The 19,570-nt window shown below is 37.5% G+C and overlaps 1 protein-coding gene across 5 annotated transcripts in view; it reads right to left on the bottom strand.

The window, feature by feature from the left end:
• Positions 1 to 485: 485 nt before the first annotated feature.
• AHCTF1 (AT hook containing transcription factor 1) overlaps positions 486 to 19,570 on the bottom strand; it is a 94,818-nt gene continuing 75,733 nt past the window's right edge. For 4 of the 5 annotated variants that reach the window (XM_010852888.1, XM_010852885.1, XM_010852887.1 and 1 more), the window contains exons 30-36: positions 15,978 to 16,101; positions 13,954 to 14,051; positions 12,789 to 12,997; positions 9,454 to 11,287; positions 4,794 to 4,927; positions 3,647 to 3,729; positions 486 to 940 (exon numbers count right to left, since the gene is read on the bottom strand). In XM_010852888.1, the coding sequence (XP_010851190.1) occupies positions 751 to 940; positions 3,647 to 3,729; positions 4,794 to 4,927; positions 9,454 to 11,287; positions 12,789 to 12,997; positions 13,954 to 14,051; positions 15,978 to 16,101 (2,672 nt within the window). In that variant the 3' untranslated portion in view covers positions 486 to 750. The remainder of the gene's footprint in view (positions 941 to 3,646; positions 3,730 to 4,793; positions 4,928 to 9,453; positions 11,288 to 12,788; positions 12,998 to 13,953; positions 14,052 to 15,977; positions 16,102 to 19,570) is intronic. The other variant, XM_010852889.1, reaches the window with a different exon arrangement.

Here is a 19,570-nt window from a genome sequence, read left to right as displayed (position 1 = left end):
CACATTTCCTTTCTTACTACTCAAACCCCTTTAAGAAGTTGCTAGTGAGCAGTGAACCGGTCAGTCTAACCTGGGTAATTAGTCTCTGAATAATTAAGAGACTTTAAAGATAATAGCCTTTAAACTTGCTGAACAAGAAATGCCAACATTATATTTAATCAATGCATTACTTGGAAAATTACTAATTTGAGGTAGAATACACAAAATATGTTAAACTACAAAAAAAGTGGCAAAATTACATGCCCATAATTCAATTTCAACATAGTAACAGCCTTCCTCAATTTAAGATTAGAAGTCTTAATCACAGAAGCAAAGTGCATAAATTATAAAATAGCAACTTAAAAAAAAAAAAAAAACAGTTCAGTCATCTTCAAACTGGTCTAATACTTTTAACTATAGACAAAGAAAATGGAACCAATATCTACTAGCATATAAAATCATTATTAAAACAGAAATCCCATCTCAAAAATCTAACAGACACAGACTACTGTAAAGTATACTTTATTTAACATTCCAATAAGCCATATTTACATATTATATAAATGTATGAAGTCTTATTATAAAATAGAAAAAACTGCCTGGACTAAAAGAATCACACTCCATATGGAGTTACTTTACTTATTGAAGACATTGTTTACAAAAATTTACAATAATTTATATAAATTATTTTCTTCCAAATTAATGATTTTTAATAATCCACACAATTCTGATGACTTTACAAATAGGTGTACATTAAAAAACTTGAAAAAATTACAGCATTTTTCTGCGTAGAACTTGCTTTGGAAAAGAAGACAACTTCTTCCTGCTCCTTCCAACAGTTTTTCCCGTTACTTCTGCAGTCTTTCTTGGTTTGCTCTTGACTCCATCATCTGGGCTTGCCAAGGGAGAAATCAGCTTAATTTCTACCGGGGGAGGTGACCAACTTTCTTTTTCTGTGTTTCTGAAATAAAGATATAACTCAAGTAAGAATAAACATGTTACATAGTATAAAATGTAGTCCACTTCCCAATATATGAAGAAATCTTAGGTATTACCTTTTTCTAGTGCTTTCATTTTATAAAGGAGAAGTAAAATAAAACTTTAGTCAAATAAACTAAGTTGAAGCACTTAAAGATTCACATGATAGAGATTATCATCTATGTTTGGGATCCTCAAAATAATTACTGTTTGCATTTTTGTTTAAATATTTCATATGCATTAATAAATACTACTGGTTTACAAGGAAGGGCCATAAGGAGAGTCCAGCAGGGCCATAAAATATATGAGAAATGGGAATTCTCAAATACCAGCAATTAGAAACTATGTCTGTATTTCAAAATATGAAGTAGTTTCCACATATACACAAAGCCAATTTATATGTAGTGTTATTAATTATAGTCAAAAGCTCTCATTAAATCAGTTTTTAAAGTAAGATAAAATGAGTTACTTTGTACTTTTATGAAATTCAACCATATCTAAGCAAAATATATCCAAAATGGGAGTAATTTTGTGATGGATGAAGTTTTAATTGCTAATAGTGACATAATCACAGGACTTCTATGTTTTTAATGACTTTTATTGATAGTTTTATCCCTCTTCACTAAAGAAAAGGTGAAACATTGCACTCCCCTCCCCAAATTCATTGTGAAAAAACAAAGCTTTGTTGAGTATTCAACTACCCCCACCCTACTGTGCTTAGTCACACAGTCGTGTCCAACTCTTTGTAACCCCACGGACAGCTCCTCTGTCCATGGGGATTCTCCAGGCAAGAATACTGGAGTGGGTTGCATACCCTCCTCCAGGGGATCTTCCCAACCCAGGAATCGAACCCAGGTCTCCCGCACTGCAGGTGGATGTTTTACCATCTGAGTCACCAGGGAAGCCCTTCACTCATCCTTTTTAAAGAAGGGGTTTTCATGCTATGTTAAAACGCATATTAAAAAGCAGAGACATTACTTTTACTGACAAAGGTCTATCTAGTCAAAACTGTGGTTTTTCCAGTAGTCATGTATGGATGTGAGAGCTGGACTATAAAGAAAGCTGAGCACTGAAGAACTGATGCTTTTGACTGCGGTGTTAGAGAAGACTCTTGAGAGTCCCTTGGACTGCAAGGAGATCCAACTAGTCCATCCTAAACATCAGTCCTGAATATTCACTGGAAGGACTGATGCTGGAACTGAAGCTCCAATACTTTGGCCACCTGATGCAAAGAACTGATTTATCTGAAAAGACCCTGATGTTGGGAAAGATTGAAGGCGGGAGGAGAAGGGGACAACAGAGGATAAGATGGCTGGATGGCATCGCCGACTCAATGGACGTGAGTTTGGGTAAACTCCGGGAGTTGATGATGGACAGGGAGGCCTGGTGTGCTGGAGTCCATGGGGTTGCAAATAGTCAGACATGACTGAGCAACTGAACTGACTTTCATGCTATATAAGAAAGTAACCTTCTGCATTTAAATCTAGATGGTAATTGCAGCCATGAAATTAAAAGACGCTTACTCCTTGGAAGGAAAGTTATGACCGACCTAGAGAGCATATTCAAAAGCAGAGACATTCCTTTGCCAACAAAGGTCCATCTAGTCAAGGCTATGGTTTTTCCTGTGGTCATGTATGGATGTGAGAGTTGGACTGTGAAGAAGGCTGAGCACCGAAGAATTGATGCTTTTGAACTGTGGTGTTGGAGAAGACTCTTGAGAGTCCCTTGGACTGCAAGGAGATCCAACCAGTCCATTCTGAAGGAGATCAGCCCTGGGATTTCTTTGGAAGGAATGATGCTAAAGCTGAAACTCCAGTACTTTGGCCACCACATGCGAAGAGCTGACTCACTGGAAAAGACTCTGATGCTGGGAGGGATTGGGGGCAGGAGGAGAAGGGGACGACAGAGGATGAGATGGCTGGATGGTATCACTGACTCGATGGATGTGAGTTTGAGTGAACTCCGAGAGTTGGTGATGGACAGGGAGGCCTGGGGTGCTGCAATTCATGGGGTCGCAAAGAGTTGGACACGACTGAGCAACTGAACCGAACTGAACACCTAAAACTAATACAACATGCTGTAAATAAACTATATTTTAATAAAACAGTTCGGTCACTCAGCTACATTAGTGAGATTTTAAGTGCTCATTAGCACTGACATACTGTGGTACTGGACAAGACTCTTGAGAGTCCCTTGAACAACTGCAAGGAGATCCAACCAGTTCTTTCGGAAGGAGATCAGTCCTGGGTGTTGTTCATTGGAAGGACTGATGTTGAAGCTGAAACTCCAATACTTTGGCCCCCTCATGCGAAGAGTTGACTCATTGGAAAAAGACTCTGATGCTGGGAGGGATTGGGGGCAGGAGGAGAAGGGGACGACAGAGGATGAGATGGCTGGATGGCACTACTGACTGAATGGATGTGAGTCTGGGTGAACTCCAGGAGTTGGTGATGGACAGGGAGGCCTGGCGTGCTGCGATTCATGGGGTCACAAAGAGTTGGACACGACTGAGCGACTGAACTGAACTGAGTGCATGTAAATGCCCCAAAGAATGAACTTTTTCTGATGAGCTTCATTTCTCTCTTTTAAGTAGAGTTATATTATTTATTTATGAATTATATTATATTCACCAATATAATTTTATGAAACAAAACTGAAAATAAAAATTACAGCCTAGAAAAAGTCTTACTTGCTTGCTTGTTTTGTTTTTGCAGTCCTGATTCTTTTCACTTGTTGCTTTCCCACAGTTTCAGTTGTTTGACCATCATCTTCCTATGGGTTAAAATTTTTGAAAGATCAACATTAGCTAATTAAATATTCAAAATTTAAACTGGAAAAGTTCTATCCTGAGTCAAGGACTATAGTCAGACAGTGCTAAATGAATTTAACCTCAATAAATGATCAAATGGACTCTGTATTTTTTTGGTAGAAACCTTGGTCATCTAGGACAGCTCATTACCCCTCATCCCCACACGTTCAATTCATCTCCAAATCTTATCAGTCTTATTCTGGAGTCTTTCCATTGTCCACTGCGGTGTTCCACTGCCTCTGTCCAAATCCAGGCTCTGACTGCTGCATACGGATTAGACCACCATCAAATATTTTTTCCTCCCTAGAACTCACTTTTCAATGGAATTACTTAAAACATGCACATGGTTATCTGCTGGCTTGTAAACAGCCCCACCCCCATCCTCATGCACTGCAGGCCTCTGTGCTTTTGCATCTGCTGTCCTCTCTTCCAGCAGTGCCTGTCTCCTTTACCTCCTGTCTGCAGCGTTATCTGAGTATAAATGATTATCATGCTGTGAAATAATTATTTGTATTTTTGCCTCCTCAATTAAACTGAACTCCTGAAAAACAAGGAATCTGCCTGAATTATTTTTGCATCTTTGTCACTGCATAGTAATGGCTCATAGCAGATAATTCAAGAAATGCTCATGAATTAAGATTGGTAAATATAAAGGTCTCATGCTCATACTTAATCCATAAACTATTTTAAATGTAGAGTTACATGCAACTAGTCAACTGTGACACACTCTCTCCAAGTGCGGTCTGTGGATGACACTCCAGGGGGTCTGGGACCTGCATTTTAAATAAATACATTCAAGTAATGCTTATGGGACAGTACAGTTTTAAAACCTTTCCTGTAGGCAATTTCAACTTCAGCTGCCAATAATACACCAAGAGTAATATACCAATCTATCTTAAAGCTAGGATCCCCAAAAGATAATTTTGGTCTTGGAGTATAAACACCTGCTGTTTTTGAAGAAGTTCACCTAGGAAGCACTGCTTAAAAAATAAAAGCATGCATACAAATAAAATCATGCATTTCTTACCAGTCCATCTGTATGTTTGGATGTATTCAATGGGTTTTTCCGCCTGGTCCTTAAAGCAGGAGGTGAGGAGACAAATTGAGAAGGTAAGTCTGAAACTAATTCTTGCAGCTGTGCAGGAGCCTCTATTTTTTTAGCTAAAGAAAGGCAAAAACAAAAAACAAAACACCATATATATGTATGTGCATTTTATATATATATATACACACACACATATAAATTCAACTTACAAAAAAAGTTAACACCTGTGAAGCACAATTAAGGGAAATAAAGCAAGGCACAATAAAAGAGGTGAGATACAGCATATTTGGAGGTTTGAAATAAGGTGAAGAAGGTTTGTGGCAAGTATACTATCGGTGCCATTTTTCCAACAGCACTTGCTAGCTTCATGTCTGTCTGGCACATTGTGGTAATTCTCGCAATATTTCAAACTTTTCCACTATTAACTATATTTGCTATGGTAATCAGTGATCTCTGATTGTTGCAAAAAGATTAGACTCACTTAAAACTCAGATGATGATCAGCATTATTTTTCCAATGAGCTATTTTTAATACTATCACACAGGACTGTAGTATTGTGTAAACATGATTTTTATATGCACTGGGAAAGCAAAAAAATTTGCGTGATATGCTTTGCTGTGATATTCACTTTATTATGATAGTAAGGAACCTAATCTGCAAATATTTTCATGGTGTTACTTCGTTCCTTAATTCCTACTTCTCCAGCTGCAAGGGTTTTATTTTAAAAAGCGATTTTCTTAACAAAGTAGAACTCAAACTCTCTTTCCTTTCAGCTCATTCTGAGCCAGTTGTTCCAGGCAAGAGGAACATAAGTCCACAGCATAAAAGGAAAAAAGCAAGCAGAGAAAGTAATAATATAGAAAAAGATTGATAGGAAGATATTCCACAGAAAAACAGAAACAGTTTAAGAATTAGTTGAAAATATGTCATTAAAAATATTTATCACATTCTTGAATGAATCACCATTCATATTAATGGTGATTAGCAATGCAATTATGGAAGTGGCAGGGTACAGCTGAACCAGTCTGCCAGAAGTTCAATCCTAGCTTCTGGATTTATAAGCTGTGGTACCAAAACCAAGTCACCTACACCTCTCTGTGCCTCAGTTGCTATAATATTCATAATAGTGCTTTAACATTACTGTGAAGATTAAAGATTAGAATAATGTTAGTATATGGTAAGTGCTTTATAGATGCTTGTATGTTATATTATTAAAGAATATAAAGAATGTAATTTACCAATCTCCAAAAGAAAATTTCCAAATTATAGAGTTCAATATTATTTCATCTACTGGGACAATCAAGAGTTCTATGAAATGCCAAATTCTGCTTTTAAAGCATGTGATTCTTAATAAAAGAAAAAAGAGGAGTGAGGTCAGAAATAAAAGTCCTCTCTGCTCCCAGCTGACAAGTGGCATAAATAGCACTGGTAGTAATTCTCCTCTTTTGTAGGTAAAAAAACAGACAAACAAACCTATATTCTATAAAAAGGATACATTCTATTTTTCTCCTTCCAGGCTATCTGGAGCAACAGCCTCTTTGGCTTTTCAAAGACAAACTCATATTCCTCACTGAGTTTCCCTCTGCACCCAAAGGAACAAAAATGTATTATCACACACAAAAATGTTTAGCTCCACATTCCTTCCATATGCTTCTAACAGCCAGACAAGAGTTGATTATATTTCTTTGTATGTCAATTTCTTGCCCACTTCTGTAAGCTTCCTGGGGAAAAGTTCTGATGGCGAGACTTACGGGCTAGGAAGTTCAAAAGTCCTATAGATTCAGTCCTATAGTAATGTACTGGTAAACAGCTTTCTGGGAAAGAAAACAACAACAACAACAACAAAAACACAGCTCTGACTTACAGCATTTGCCTATTTCGGTGCTATAAATGTTCCATGGTTGGCTCAAAAAAAATTCCTGAGTATTTAGCAATTGGCTCTCATCAGCCAGCGGTAATAGGCTCCAAGACACCACTATTTACTCATTATCTGGGTGTCATGGGTGCTCAGTTTCACTGAACTTCACTTTCTTCACTGTGGAAAAAAAGAATAATGGTACCTAAACTACACTGGGTTATACTGAGAATCAAATGAACTGATAAATGTATACCCTAGTATAGACTCAGGCATATAAGCAAACCCTTCTTAAATATCTGCTGCTGAATAATGGAATTACAGAAAATCTACTGAAATGTCAAACTGTACATTCTTTTTAGCTAGTGCTTCTAAGATACGTGTTTGACATGTTTCAATTAAATAGAGGATGGCCTCCAGCTTTCTAATCATATAATATTTGTGTATCCACTCTTCTCTGTATCTCCTGTTGCTGCTGCTGCTAAGTCGCTTCAGTCGTGTCCGACTCTGTGCGACCCCACAGATGGCAGCCCACCAGGCTCCCCTGTCCCTGGGATCCTCCAGGAAAGAACCCTGGAGCTCCTATCCCTCCCTAAAAAAGTTAGTAGGCACAAGGGACAAGAAGGAATTCTAAGAGTGTAGAACCTATAATCTAAGGGCAAAGTAAGAGAGCAAACGGATCTTGGCAGCAATTGCTTTGCTGAAGTAGTGAATACACACAAGAACCCTACAGAGTAGGCATTATTACCTTCACTATAAAGATGAGAAAACAAGATTCAGAAAGCTAGTTAAGAGGCAGAAATGAGAGATGTAAGTCCCAAACTTCTTACCTCTAACTCATCTTAGAAGGTGCTTATTTTTAATACTAGAAAATCTGAAAATGATTCAAACACCTACCAGGAGAATGTTTGAGCTATCTGTGGCACGTAAGTGAGTTGAAATGCTACACACATTAACTTTTACACATTATCAATATGTAAAAAACAAAACACAAAACCATGAACACTCAGGGTTTTGAGGATATTTTCCAGTATCTGAAAAATGCTCATGAAGTAAGTAGGAGGTGGGAGGAATAATATGTATACATACACACAAACTATTGTGCATTGGGTTTTATAAAAAAAACTATATATCCAGCTAGAAGGATATATAAGCAGATGTAAATAAACAGTGGTTACTGGTCCTCTAGATGGCTAAATTAAATATTTTTAATTTCTAATTTTCTGTGGCAGGCATCTATTATTTTTATTACAGAAAAAAGTTACAGTTAAATGTATATGGATGAAGAATGTAAAGATAACAAAAATCAGAATTATTGAGGTGTTTGGCTATGACAGTCATGAAAAAAGTATGAGTTGTTAATGACATTCTTCTACCATTCATTGCTCTTTTTCATGTTAACTTTTATCTAACATAGTAGCTTAATAAAGTTAGCTAAAATCTCACATATTTGGTCATTTCACTTTCCTCCACGGAAAGACAGGCATAACCACACTTTCCTAACAGCATGAATAAACCAAAATAAAAATAAAAATGTACTCAAAAATGGCGGATGGGATGGGGAAAAGGAATGCCTAATAACTACAGATTCATTTTTAGAACAAATGATCAAATCTATGGCAAAGCATCCTTTTCTAGGCTCTTATGTAATATAACAACTTACACGAATACAATATATTTCAAGAGGTTTTTGCACAGCGAATGCTAAAGACAGAAAATTTTAGTTTGTGGATTTTAAAATGACTCATCTTTCTCTTGGCCTTCCTCAAGTCAGGAGGCAACTATATAGGATGTTCACCAATGCATTAAAAAATACATGCAAGAGTTCAGCACAACAGTCACCCACTTTACTTACACGTCCCTAATCTGCTTTATCAGCACCTTTTTAGATCTTTTTTCTTAACTGTCTCCCTCACTGAATTCTGCCCAACAAGAAATCTTAAAAGTGTAAATAAACTGTATATCTGTTTATGTACTTTATGTATATCTCTGCTTTATACATGGGCTTCCCTGGTGGCTCAGACAGTAAAGAATCTGCCTGTAAGACAGGAGACCTGGGGTTCAATCCCTGGGTTGGGAAGATCCCCTGAAGGAGGGCATGGCAACCCACTCTAGTATTCTTGCCTGGAGATTCCATGGACAGAGGAGCTTGGCGGGCTACAGTCCAAGGGATGGCAAGGCCTAAGACATGCCTGAGTGACTAACAGACACACTATACATAAAGAGTGAGAGACTTCACTCCTGTTGAGATGGTATGAACTATACCTATCAAACAATACAATTAAAAGCTTGTATCATCAGTGAGGGAGGTTGGGCACGTAGCCTTGCCACTTCATGGACAACAAGAAATATGGATTTAAATAATTTCTGTATCATAATCAAGATAATTCTACTGCTACTTCCCTTCAAAACAATTTGAAGTTGTGGACATCATCTGGAATATGAGACAAAAATGAAGGTTCTATCTGGGGAAAAACCAAAATCAAGTCACTTATGATATAAGGACAGAATGAAAAGAAATGATCCTATTCTAAAAAAAAATTAAACCTATGTCAAGTTAATTATAAGATTTAAAAAGTCACAATGAAGCAGAAAATTCTTGAATCTAAAAATAAACTTTAAAATTAAGATATTAATATTTTACTATTAAAAGATTTAAAAAGTTTTTTTCAGGAGGGGAATTCCCTATAAATCATTTTTAGGAGATATGATCCAACAGTGCCTTAACAGTTTAAGCTGAAGACTTTAAATGAGATGGAAATTATTCTTCAAAAAAAAAAAAAGTACCTTTCTCTTTCCTTGGAATCTTTGACAGAGGAGGAGAAAATAAAAGAGACTCATTTTTTGGTTCAGAAAGGTCCGGCAACAAGATGGCCTTGGTAGATCTAGTCCGTGTGCTACGGGAAGATTTAGTCAAAGCAACTGTAGCAAGCAATCTTTCTTCTTGGGCATCTGGCTCTGTGTGTGCCGTTTCTTCATCTATGCACTTTTCTGGTATTGAATGTAATGAACGTTTCTGGCTTTGGTTTTCAGTCCTTTTTGTAAGCTTCTTCTTAGAGCTCATCACTGCAGCAACTTCCTCATTTGGCATGAAAACTGACTCTTCTAAAGTTGGTTTCCCGACATCAGTATTTTCACTTTTAGCTGGGGTGTTTCTTGTGGATCTCCTTTGGATGCTGAGACCTTCTCTCTTCTTGAGACTTCCTGCTTCTGTAACAGCCTTAGATTCTACATCTTCAGATGGATTGATTTTTCTTGGTCTACCACGTTTCCTAGGTGTAGCAGGCGTACCAAAATCTGCTTGAATAGTCAACTGGGAGGAATCAAGTTTGGAATCTTCTGTAACATCCAACGCACTAACTTCTTTCTTTTTAACCCTTTTACCACGTTGAATAGGCAGCTGTTGTTCAGCGGACTCCCCCTCTTGTTTATACCCTACACTTTCAGAAGCTTCCAAATGAGTACTTCTCAATTTTCTGGTACTTCTGCTAGGACCTGCTACTTTGCTGACTTTCAGATCATTTATAACTTCAACACTTTCCCGATTTTCTACAGATTTAGTTCTTCTAGGAGTCCTTTTTGTAGCAGATGAAAGCTTAACTTCTTTTCTAAAAGAACTTTCTTCAGTTGCTGCTTCCAACAGCTGAGATGATTTTAACCTTCTTAATTCCCTACCTGGAGTAACTTGTAATTCTTGTTCCACAGAATTAGCATTTTCTAATGTGTCTTGATTAACATCTTTTTTTCTCCTTCCTCTCCTAGGAGTAATAGCATTTTGAGGTATTTGCTGGTTATGAGATACTCCCTTGTCATCAGAACTGGCACTTTCCAGAGCCCCTGCAATTTCTTTTGTTTTCCTAGTTTTCTTTGTAACTGAAAGCCCCAGCATCTCAGGAGTAGCAACAGCGGCTGGCTCTTCCTGTTGTGCTGATTTGACATTCAGGTTTTGGACAAGTCCTCTCTTGCGAGTTCTGGAGGAAATCATGTCATTAACCTCGCCGACATTTATAGTCTCTGTACTTGTTTCCTGAACAGTCTTAGTTGTAAAGTTGGCTAACTTGGTGGAACACTTTACCTTTTGGCTTATTAAAGGTATGTTTTCTTGAATGGACTGTTCCATTGTATCTGAAGTAATTTCTTTACTTCTTGTGTCTTTAATTACATCTAATAAATTTTCTGCAATTGCTACTTTAATTGGTTCAGGCACATATGGTAATGTCTCTACCCTCTGGGACTTCTGATCACTCGTTATGACAGATGGCAAATCTGCAACATGCCTGTGATTCTCACTTTCCTCACTGCATACATGTTTTTCCTCAGTGGCTGCATTAGCTGCTTTAGCTAACACATCAGATGCTGCAGAATCATCTGTCTCTACTTCTCCTTCTTCACCTTCCAAAATCAAGGTAAAGTTGCTCTGTGCCACAAAATGTTCTCCATCCACCTCAGCAATGTCACACTCAGCAGAGTCTTTATTATCAGGTAAGTCACAAAACTGTTGCTCAATGGTATCAAAATTGTATTGAAGCTTAAGAGTTCCTGAGGGATACAACTCATTAAATGAAAGATTCCTAGCCTCTTGTCCTGAATCTTGACCTTCAAGCTTTTCATGTTCAATTACCTAAAATGAATTAAAGATAAGAGACTATTAACATATATATTTTAACCTATAGCATAAATTTTTTTAAAGACCATCTCACCCTTGGTGTATGAATTGTTAAACATAAACTACATCAAAATGGCATATACTTATAGGTTTACTTTATTAAAATAGCCATTTAAGCAATCAGACTTTCTCACTCAGTCAAAATAACTAGATAGAAAAAGATCGAAACCCTGAATGGAATTAAAGTAGAAGTCTACATTTCCCTGGCTAAAAAAGACAGTCTTAACAAAAATGTTAAAAATTATTATGATGCTAACAGTTGCAATAATTAAGGATTTATTCTATTCTCACCCAAGGAAAAAAAAATGAACCGGAGAAAAAGAAACAACCCCCAAACTATGTTCTAATGATAATCCCCAAATCACCTAACTAACCACACTTTTCCTAAATAGCATGATCCCCGTAAGGTTGAAGAAGAGTTCACCTACATAAGCTCCCTTGGGCTAGACTCAATCCTCTTCCCTTTGCTGGGGCTGCATAAACCATGAAATTCCTAAGGCTTTCAAGTTCAGTACCTCTCTTGCAAGGGTTTGGTGGAAGAAGGAATGGTCCTTGCATTTACCTTTTGGTAAGGGAAGGGGAGAAAAAGGAGGAGGCAGAAAGTAACAGAGAGATCTCCTGACCAAGAAGGTAGAACATTACCACCCACCTAAACAATGACATTTTCCCACTACCCACACATTCACTGAAAGACTGGAAATACCCAGAAATGAGGATTCCCATTTACACTATGCCCACAAATTTTATTAGCTTCCTGGCTGAAGGAAAAGGGACTTTATCCATCTAATTCACAGTGAGAATACTCATGAAATTCAATATGGATAACCAAGACATTTTTATGAGTTAAACTTCCCAACTACTATACAATCATAAATAACTAGAAGAGATTATTTTTCTTCACCTTAAATTCACTTATCATGCAAAACTTACTTGTTGATAATAGATTTGGTGGGATTTTTAGGACACGTAAGTCATATTAAATAGCAAAAAAAATCCCACCTTTCTGGAGTATATAAGAATTTAAACCCCAGGCAGCAGAATATCATTTTCCCAAAAGTATGAAGGGAGGGGAGATGGTAGAGAATTCTATTTAACTGTACTCAACTATTTTCAGATATATGCTCTGGATAGCTGTGATGTCATGCATGTTTCAAGAGTAGCTAATATGTTTTCTTATGGCCAAAAGACCTTCCATTTGAACTGGATACTGAGTGAAAATTATTAAAACTGTGACTTCTTTAACACAGTCTTTTGGTTTTCATGAAACCAATTTCTTAAAGGATGATCTCTATAATTCCACAATGTATTTTATATACCTTTTCAAACACAGATTTTTATAAAGGGATTTCTACATAGTAGTGAAATGCATGAATACATTACATTAGAGCTATGGTCTGAAACCTAACTAAACCAACACTGAGAGACTGACAAGGAAATAAAAAATAATTTTTTTTACATGAATTTCTTGAGTATCAGGAGGATCATCAGAAATTGGAGTCTTTTCTTCTGGTAAGTCAACACTTGCTTTTAGTACATCAACTTCTATTTCATGATCTTCTTTTAAGTTCAACTCTACTTCCTGGTCAAGCCTATGTTCAGAGACTACAGGGCTTTCAGAGGTAACAGGCCCAGATCTTCCACTATCACCAGGGACTTCGGGCATGGCTGAAAAAAAAATGAGAGTTAATCTTCCATGTTTTAAACTAATTAAAAAAAGATATATACACAACTGGGGAAGCACACAGAAGAGGAAAGGCTGCACTGCACTTAACGTTTCCTTGAACAACTGTCAAGAGTGTCAAAACGTTTCTAACAGCTTCGAAGAGGAAAAGCCTACGAGGGTCTATACAGTACTCCTCCTTCATCAGTATCCACTCACTCAGTTTAGACAATACGCATTTGCTTTTCAAAAAGATAAAATATAAACAATAAAAAATTAAAAACCTGTGTACACCTGTTGACCTAGCAAGGCCATGTTTGGGAATCTATGTGAAAGAAATACTGACACAGAACATGTGAAGATGTATACACAGTAATATTCACTGCAGAAATGAAATAGCAAAACAAACTCATCTCTGAATAGCCAGTGTCTAACTGAGAAGACACTCAAAAAAAAAAAAAAAAAGGCAAGGAAGAACAAAGAAAATTCACTGGGGAAAAAAATGTCAAATGAACTCCACATATCTGTTTATCTTCCCTGGAGCAAATTCAGATGTTTGTGATTATTTTCTAATAACAATAAGCCAATCTTGGCTGTAAGTTATCACAAACACAGAATATATATGAAGTAACCCTGTGTAGATACCTGAAACCCAGAAGGTCAAAAACCAGGTATACAGTCTTGGGTGGGGACCGGTAATTTACTTTTTTCCTCTTTAAATACGTCCACAAAAACCATTCTAAGACTTCTACTGTTAGAACTACAGAGTGTTTTACAAGCAACCAACTGCTCTGATAGCTGACACGCTTCCTCAGAATTCTATTTTTAGCTAGGGAAACAACTGGAGAGGCGTAACATATAACAGTCTGGACTGTGATCCAGATTCTTTTGCTCTAAGAATAGAACACTCTTTAGACAAAACACTGAAGTGAAATGATTCTGAAGTCAAAACAATACATACATTTATTGTTACCTGCTGTAACTGCAGAGGTATAGGCTTCAACAGAGACCAGTCCTTCGTCTAAAACAGGTACTGTGGACTTCAGGCTGAGGAGTTCCCTTCAGGGAGAGAAACATATACTTCAGTGTCTAAGAAGATCCCATCTGTTCTGACCTGCTTTAATCCTACCCCAACTCCTACTTTTAAAACCAATGTTCAGAGAATATACAATGCAAGTACATTCTGAATAATACAACTATATAATTTACAAGTGAATTTAGAAACAAGTAATGTTGTATTTGTTTTTCTTATTTTCTAATATTTTACTTTGTTGAAAATAATGGCATAACCTTAAACTACAAATAAAATGATTTTAAAATGCTGGTCAGTATAAATTACATGGATGTCAATTTTTAATTATCAGTGGCAACATTTTTCAAATAAACCCGTCAAATAGTATGGACATTTCCCCTATATACTCAGTAGATTCAATATTTTAAGGCCAACTGGAAAAAGTATGATAAATGACTCAGAATGGGAGACCAATGTAACCTCTACTAATCTACTTGACGAAAGTTCTAGGAAGAGTTGACAGTGGTCCCTTTGTATTCTGAGGTGGCCTTCCCCTGAAGCCAACTAAAGCATGCTGACTTTTAAAATGGGACAAATAAATTATAAAGTTCAAGAAAAAGTATGCATTTGGAATATGTACACATTTATTTATAGGTATATTTGTAAGACTTATCTTAATCACAATGTTTACAGTAAGGATAACCAAGAACCAACAACAAAATAGGTTTACATTTAAAAAGGAACTAGCTTGCCAAGATGTTGAATATTCGCCTAGATTGACACTGATGAATGCCAAATTTCTGATCAAGTGACTGCTTTTTGATTTGTTGTTGCTGTAATCCACTGAACCCATTATAATTTATACTAATTTTCATTAAAAATTTTAAAACCTTAGAATTAAATAACAATCTTGATGATCCTTTCGTACTATTTTCTCCCTCCTTTTCCATGAAGGACTGGCAAAGTTGCAGTTTCCACGATTTCTCTCTCAGAAGTGAAGAATATGACTGAGTTAAATGTATGAGAGGTGATGATTATAATACTGTTTTATGGATGGTCTGTGAAATCACTCTCAGAACTTACAGTGAAGCATTTACAGTATCTTAAATTGTCATGTTTTATGTGGGTTAATCTTAGTAAATTATACCCTTACAACTTCTTGATAATTGAAGCTGCAATTTTTTATTGTATTCTCTACAATTGCATTACTCCAAAGTGCTGATACACAATGTGTCCAGTCTTGCAATGAGATAAGGAGTTTATGCCAGAAGGTCAATCAACTACCTCAATGATTAGTTCACCTAACTTCCAAAAAGGCTATTGATAAGTATTTTAATAGAAGCTGCTATCTTGCTGCAGACCATAAAGTCTTCAGTAACTAGCATCAACTTTATTAGTCCACGCTTTAAGTAGCACTGTCCTACATCACCTAGTATACTGGCTGAATGTGTTAAGTGCTAAATGAAACTGAAGAACTGGCAGCATAATAGTTCAAGCTGTCACTGAATAACAATAACTTTTAACTTGAGTCTTGTAGCAACCAAATGGCAAGGATCAATACTGTCTCTGAACCATCTCCCTTATGATCTGCCTTGGTGCTATAGGATACATACCAGATTACTCTGAGACCACTGAAAGCAGGAGAGCATGGAAGAATGTGTGGCCGTAAGTGAAACTTTTGTTTTTCAACAAAAATAATATTCTTTGGTGATTCTAAAGAGTTCTGCCTCAATTTATCATGTCTCTGTATGTTTAGGAAACATTTGGTATCGTTTCATAATAACTACTAAATAACACTGAGTTGTACAAATGAATTTCTTACATAACAGATACAGTACCAAAATGGAAATGACAGAAACAAAGAAAGATCTAAATAAGAGTTAATCTATGCATGGAACAAATACCAATATTTACTACTGTTTCACAGCTTCATTAAACATTATCAATATTTGAAATTTTCTCTATAAACTTACTCTTCCCGGACTGATGGTACACAAAGAGAAGCTTCAACTCCTTGAATGGGGCTTAAGTGATTTAATTCTGAAAGCACACCCTCCACAATTAAGCCATCCTTTGCTTCTGCATCTTCTAAAGTGCCTGTAAATAATACAGTTATGAACATATATATTTACTAAATGTTTAGCAATTACTTACAGTCTTGGCTTATTACCTTTTAGTAAGTTGTTGGGTCTGCTTTTTTGTATACTTTTAGTTTATTCCTTTGGCATCAGACTACCAGTTCCTTCTAATTCTCTGAGCCTAGGCCAAACCCCACCCCAATCCCCTCTTTCATCTTTAACTAATACTTTTGGCTTAACGGGTTATCAACTAGCTGAGCTAGCAAGATTCAAATCTAGCTGATTTCACTCTAAAGTCTGTGCTATATAATACTCCCCACAAAACAATAAAAATGTCTATTTGAGACCACCTCATCATTTTAGGACTAGTCAATGAAAACACTATATTCACTGGAAGGACTGAGGCTGAAGTTGAAGCTCCAATACTTTGGGCACCTGATGTGAAGAACTGACTCATTTGAAAAGACCCTGAAGCTGGGAAAGATTGAAGGTAAGAGAAGGGGATGACACAGGATGAGATGGATGGATGGCATTACTGACTCAATGAGTCTGAGTACTGAATAGCCCCTGGGAGTTGGTGATGGACAGGAAAGACTGGCATGCTGAGGTCCATGGGGTCGCAAAGAGTCAGACATGACTGGCAACTGAACTGAGTCAAAATACTGCCAATAACATCCTCATCAAACAGTTACCATTCAAATATTTTAGTGGAACACAGCACATCAAAAGAGTATGTGAACTTCTAAAGATACACTATTTATAAAGACAGTCCTAAATTCTTAGATTACGATTATACAGTGGAAGTGACAAATAGATTCAAAGAATTAGATCTGATAGACAGAGTGCCTGAAGAACTATGGATGGAATTTCGTGACATTGTTCAGGAGGCAGGGATCAAGACCATCCCCAAGGAAAAGAAATGCAAAAAGGCAAAATGGCTGTCTGAGAAGGCCTTACAAATAGCTGTGAATAGAAGAGAAATGAAGGGCAAAGGAGAAAAGGAAAGATATACATATTTGAATGCAGAGTTCCAAAGAATAGCAAGGAGATAAGAAAACCTTCTTCAATGATCAATGCAAAGAAATAGAGGAAAACAATAGAATGGGAAACACTAGAGATCTCTTCAAGAAAATTAGAGATACCAAGGGGACATTTCATGCAAAGAACGGCTCAATAAAGGACAGAAATGGTAAGGACCTAACAGAAGCAGAAGATATTAAAAAGAGGTGGCAAGAATACACAGAAGAACTACACAAAAAAGATCTTCACGACCCAGATAATCATGATGGTGTGATCACCAACCTAGAGCCAGACATCCTGGAATGTGATGTCAAGTGGGCCTTAGGAAGCATCACTAAACAAAGCTAGTGGAGGTGATGGAATTCCAGTTGAGCTACTTCAAATCCTAAAAGATGATGCTGTGAAAGTGCTTTTAATATACCAGCAAATTTGGAAAACTCAGCAGTGGCCACAGGACTGGAAAAGGTCAGTTTGCATTCCAATCCCAAAGAAAGGAAATGCCAAAGAATGCTCAAACTACCACACAACTGCACTCATCTCACACACTAGTGAAGTAATGCTCAAAATTCTTCAAGCTAACTTCAACAGTACGTGAACTGTGAATTCCAGATTTTCAAACTGGATTTCGAAAAGGCAGAGGACCCAGAGATCAAATTGCCAACATCCACTGGAACATCAAAAAAGCAAGAGAGTTCCAGAAAAATATCAATTTCTGCTTCATTGACTATGCCAAAGCCTTTGACTGTGTGGACCACAACAAACTCTGGAAAATTCTTAGAGATGAGAATACCAGACCATCTGACCTGCCTCTTGAGAAATCTATATGTAGGTCAGGAAGCATCAGTTAGAAGTGGACATGGAACAACAGACTGGTTCCAAATAGGAAAAGGAGTACGTCAAGCCTGTATATTGTCACCCTGCTTATTTAACTTATATGCAGAGAACATCATGAGAAATGCTGGGCTGGGTGAAGCACAAGCTGGAATCAAGACTACCAAGAGAAATATCAGTAACCTCAGATATGCAGATGACACCACCCTTATGGCAGAAAGTGAAGAAGAACTAAGAAGCCTCTTGATGAAAGTGAAAGAGGAAAGAGAAAAAGTTGGCTTAAAATTCAACATTCAGAAAACTAAGATCATGGCATCTGGTCCCATCACTTCATGGCAAATAGATGGGGAAACAGTGGAAACAGTGAGAGACTTTATTTTTTTGGGTTCCAAAATGACTGCAGATGGTGACTGCAGCCATGCAATAAACAGACGCTTGCTCCTTGGAAGGAAAGTTATTACCAACCTAGATAGCATATTGAAAAGCAGACATTACTTTGCCAACAAAGGTCTGTCTAGTCAAAGCTATGGTTTTTCCAGTGGTCATCTATCGATATGAAAGTTGGACTATAAATAAAGCTGAGTGCCAAAGAACTGATGCTCTTGAACTATGGTGTTGGCGAAGACTCTTTAGAGTCCCTTCGACTGCAAGGAGATCCAACCAACCCATCCTAAAGGAAATCAGTCCTCAATATTCATTGGAAGGACTGATGTTGAAACTCCAATACTCTGGCCACCTGATGCGAAGAATTGACTCATTTGAAAAGATCCTGATGCTGGGAAAGATTGAAGGCAGGAGGAGAAGGGGATGACAGAGGATGAAATGGCTGGACGGCATCACTGACTCAATGGACATGAGTGTGAGCAGCCTCCGGGAGTTGGTGATGGACAGGGAGGCCTGGCGTGCCACAGTCCCTGTGATCACAAAGAGTCGGACATGACTGAGCAACTGAACTGAAATTCTTAAAGCAATTAATAATGTGTTCAGTTTAGTTCAGTCGCTCAGTCGTGTCCGACTCTTTGAGACCCCATGAATCACAGCACACCAGGCCTCCCTGTCCGTCACCAACTCCCAGAGTTCATTCAAACCCATGTCCATCGAGTCAGTGATGCCATCCAGCCATCTCATCTTCTGTTGTCCCCTTCTCCTCCTGCCCTCAATCCCTCCCAGCATCAGGGTCTTTTCCAATGAGTCAACTCTTCACATGAGGTAGCCAAAGTACTGGAGTTTCAGCTTCAACATCAGTCCTTCCAAAGAACACCCAGGACTGATCTCCTTTAGGATAGACTGGTTGGATCTCCTTGCATCCAAGCGACTCTCAAGAATCTTCTCCAACACCACAGTTCAAAAGCATCAATTCTTCGGCGCTCAGCTTTCTTCATAGTCCAACTCTCACATCCATACTTGATCACAGGAAAAACCATAGCCTTGACTAGACGGACCTTTGTTGGCAAGGTAATATCTCTGCTTTTGAATATGCTCTCTAGGTTGGTCATCACTTTCCTTCCAAGGAGTAAGCGTCTTTTAATTTCATGGCTGCAGTCACCATCTGCAGTAATTTTGGAGCCCAGAAAAATAAAGTCTGACACTGTTTCCACTGTTTCCCCATCTATTTCCCAAGAAGTGATGGGACCAGA

This window comes from Bison bison, unplaced genomic scaffold (genome assembly GCF_000754665.1).
Source record: "Bison bison bison isolate TAMUID 2011002044 unplaced genomic scaffold, Bison_UMD1.0 scf7180017864317, whole genome shotgun sequence".
NCBI classification, from domain to species: domain Eukaryota; kingdom Metazoa; phylum Chordata; class Mammalia; order Artiodactyla; family Bovidae; genus Bison; species Bison bison.
This window is presented reverse-complemented; position numbering and strand designations above follow the sequence as displayed.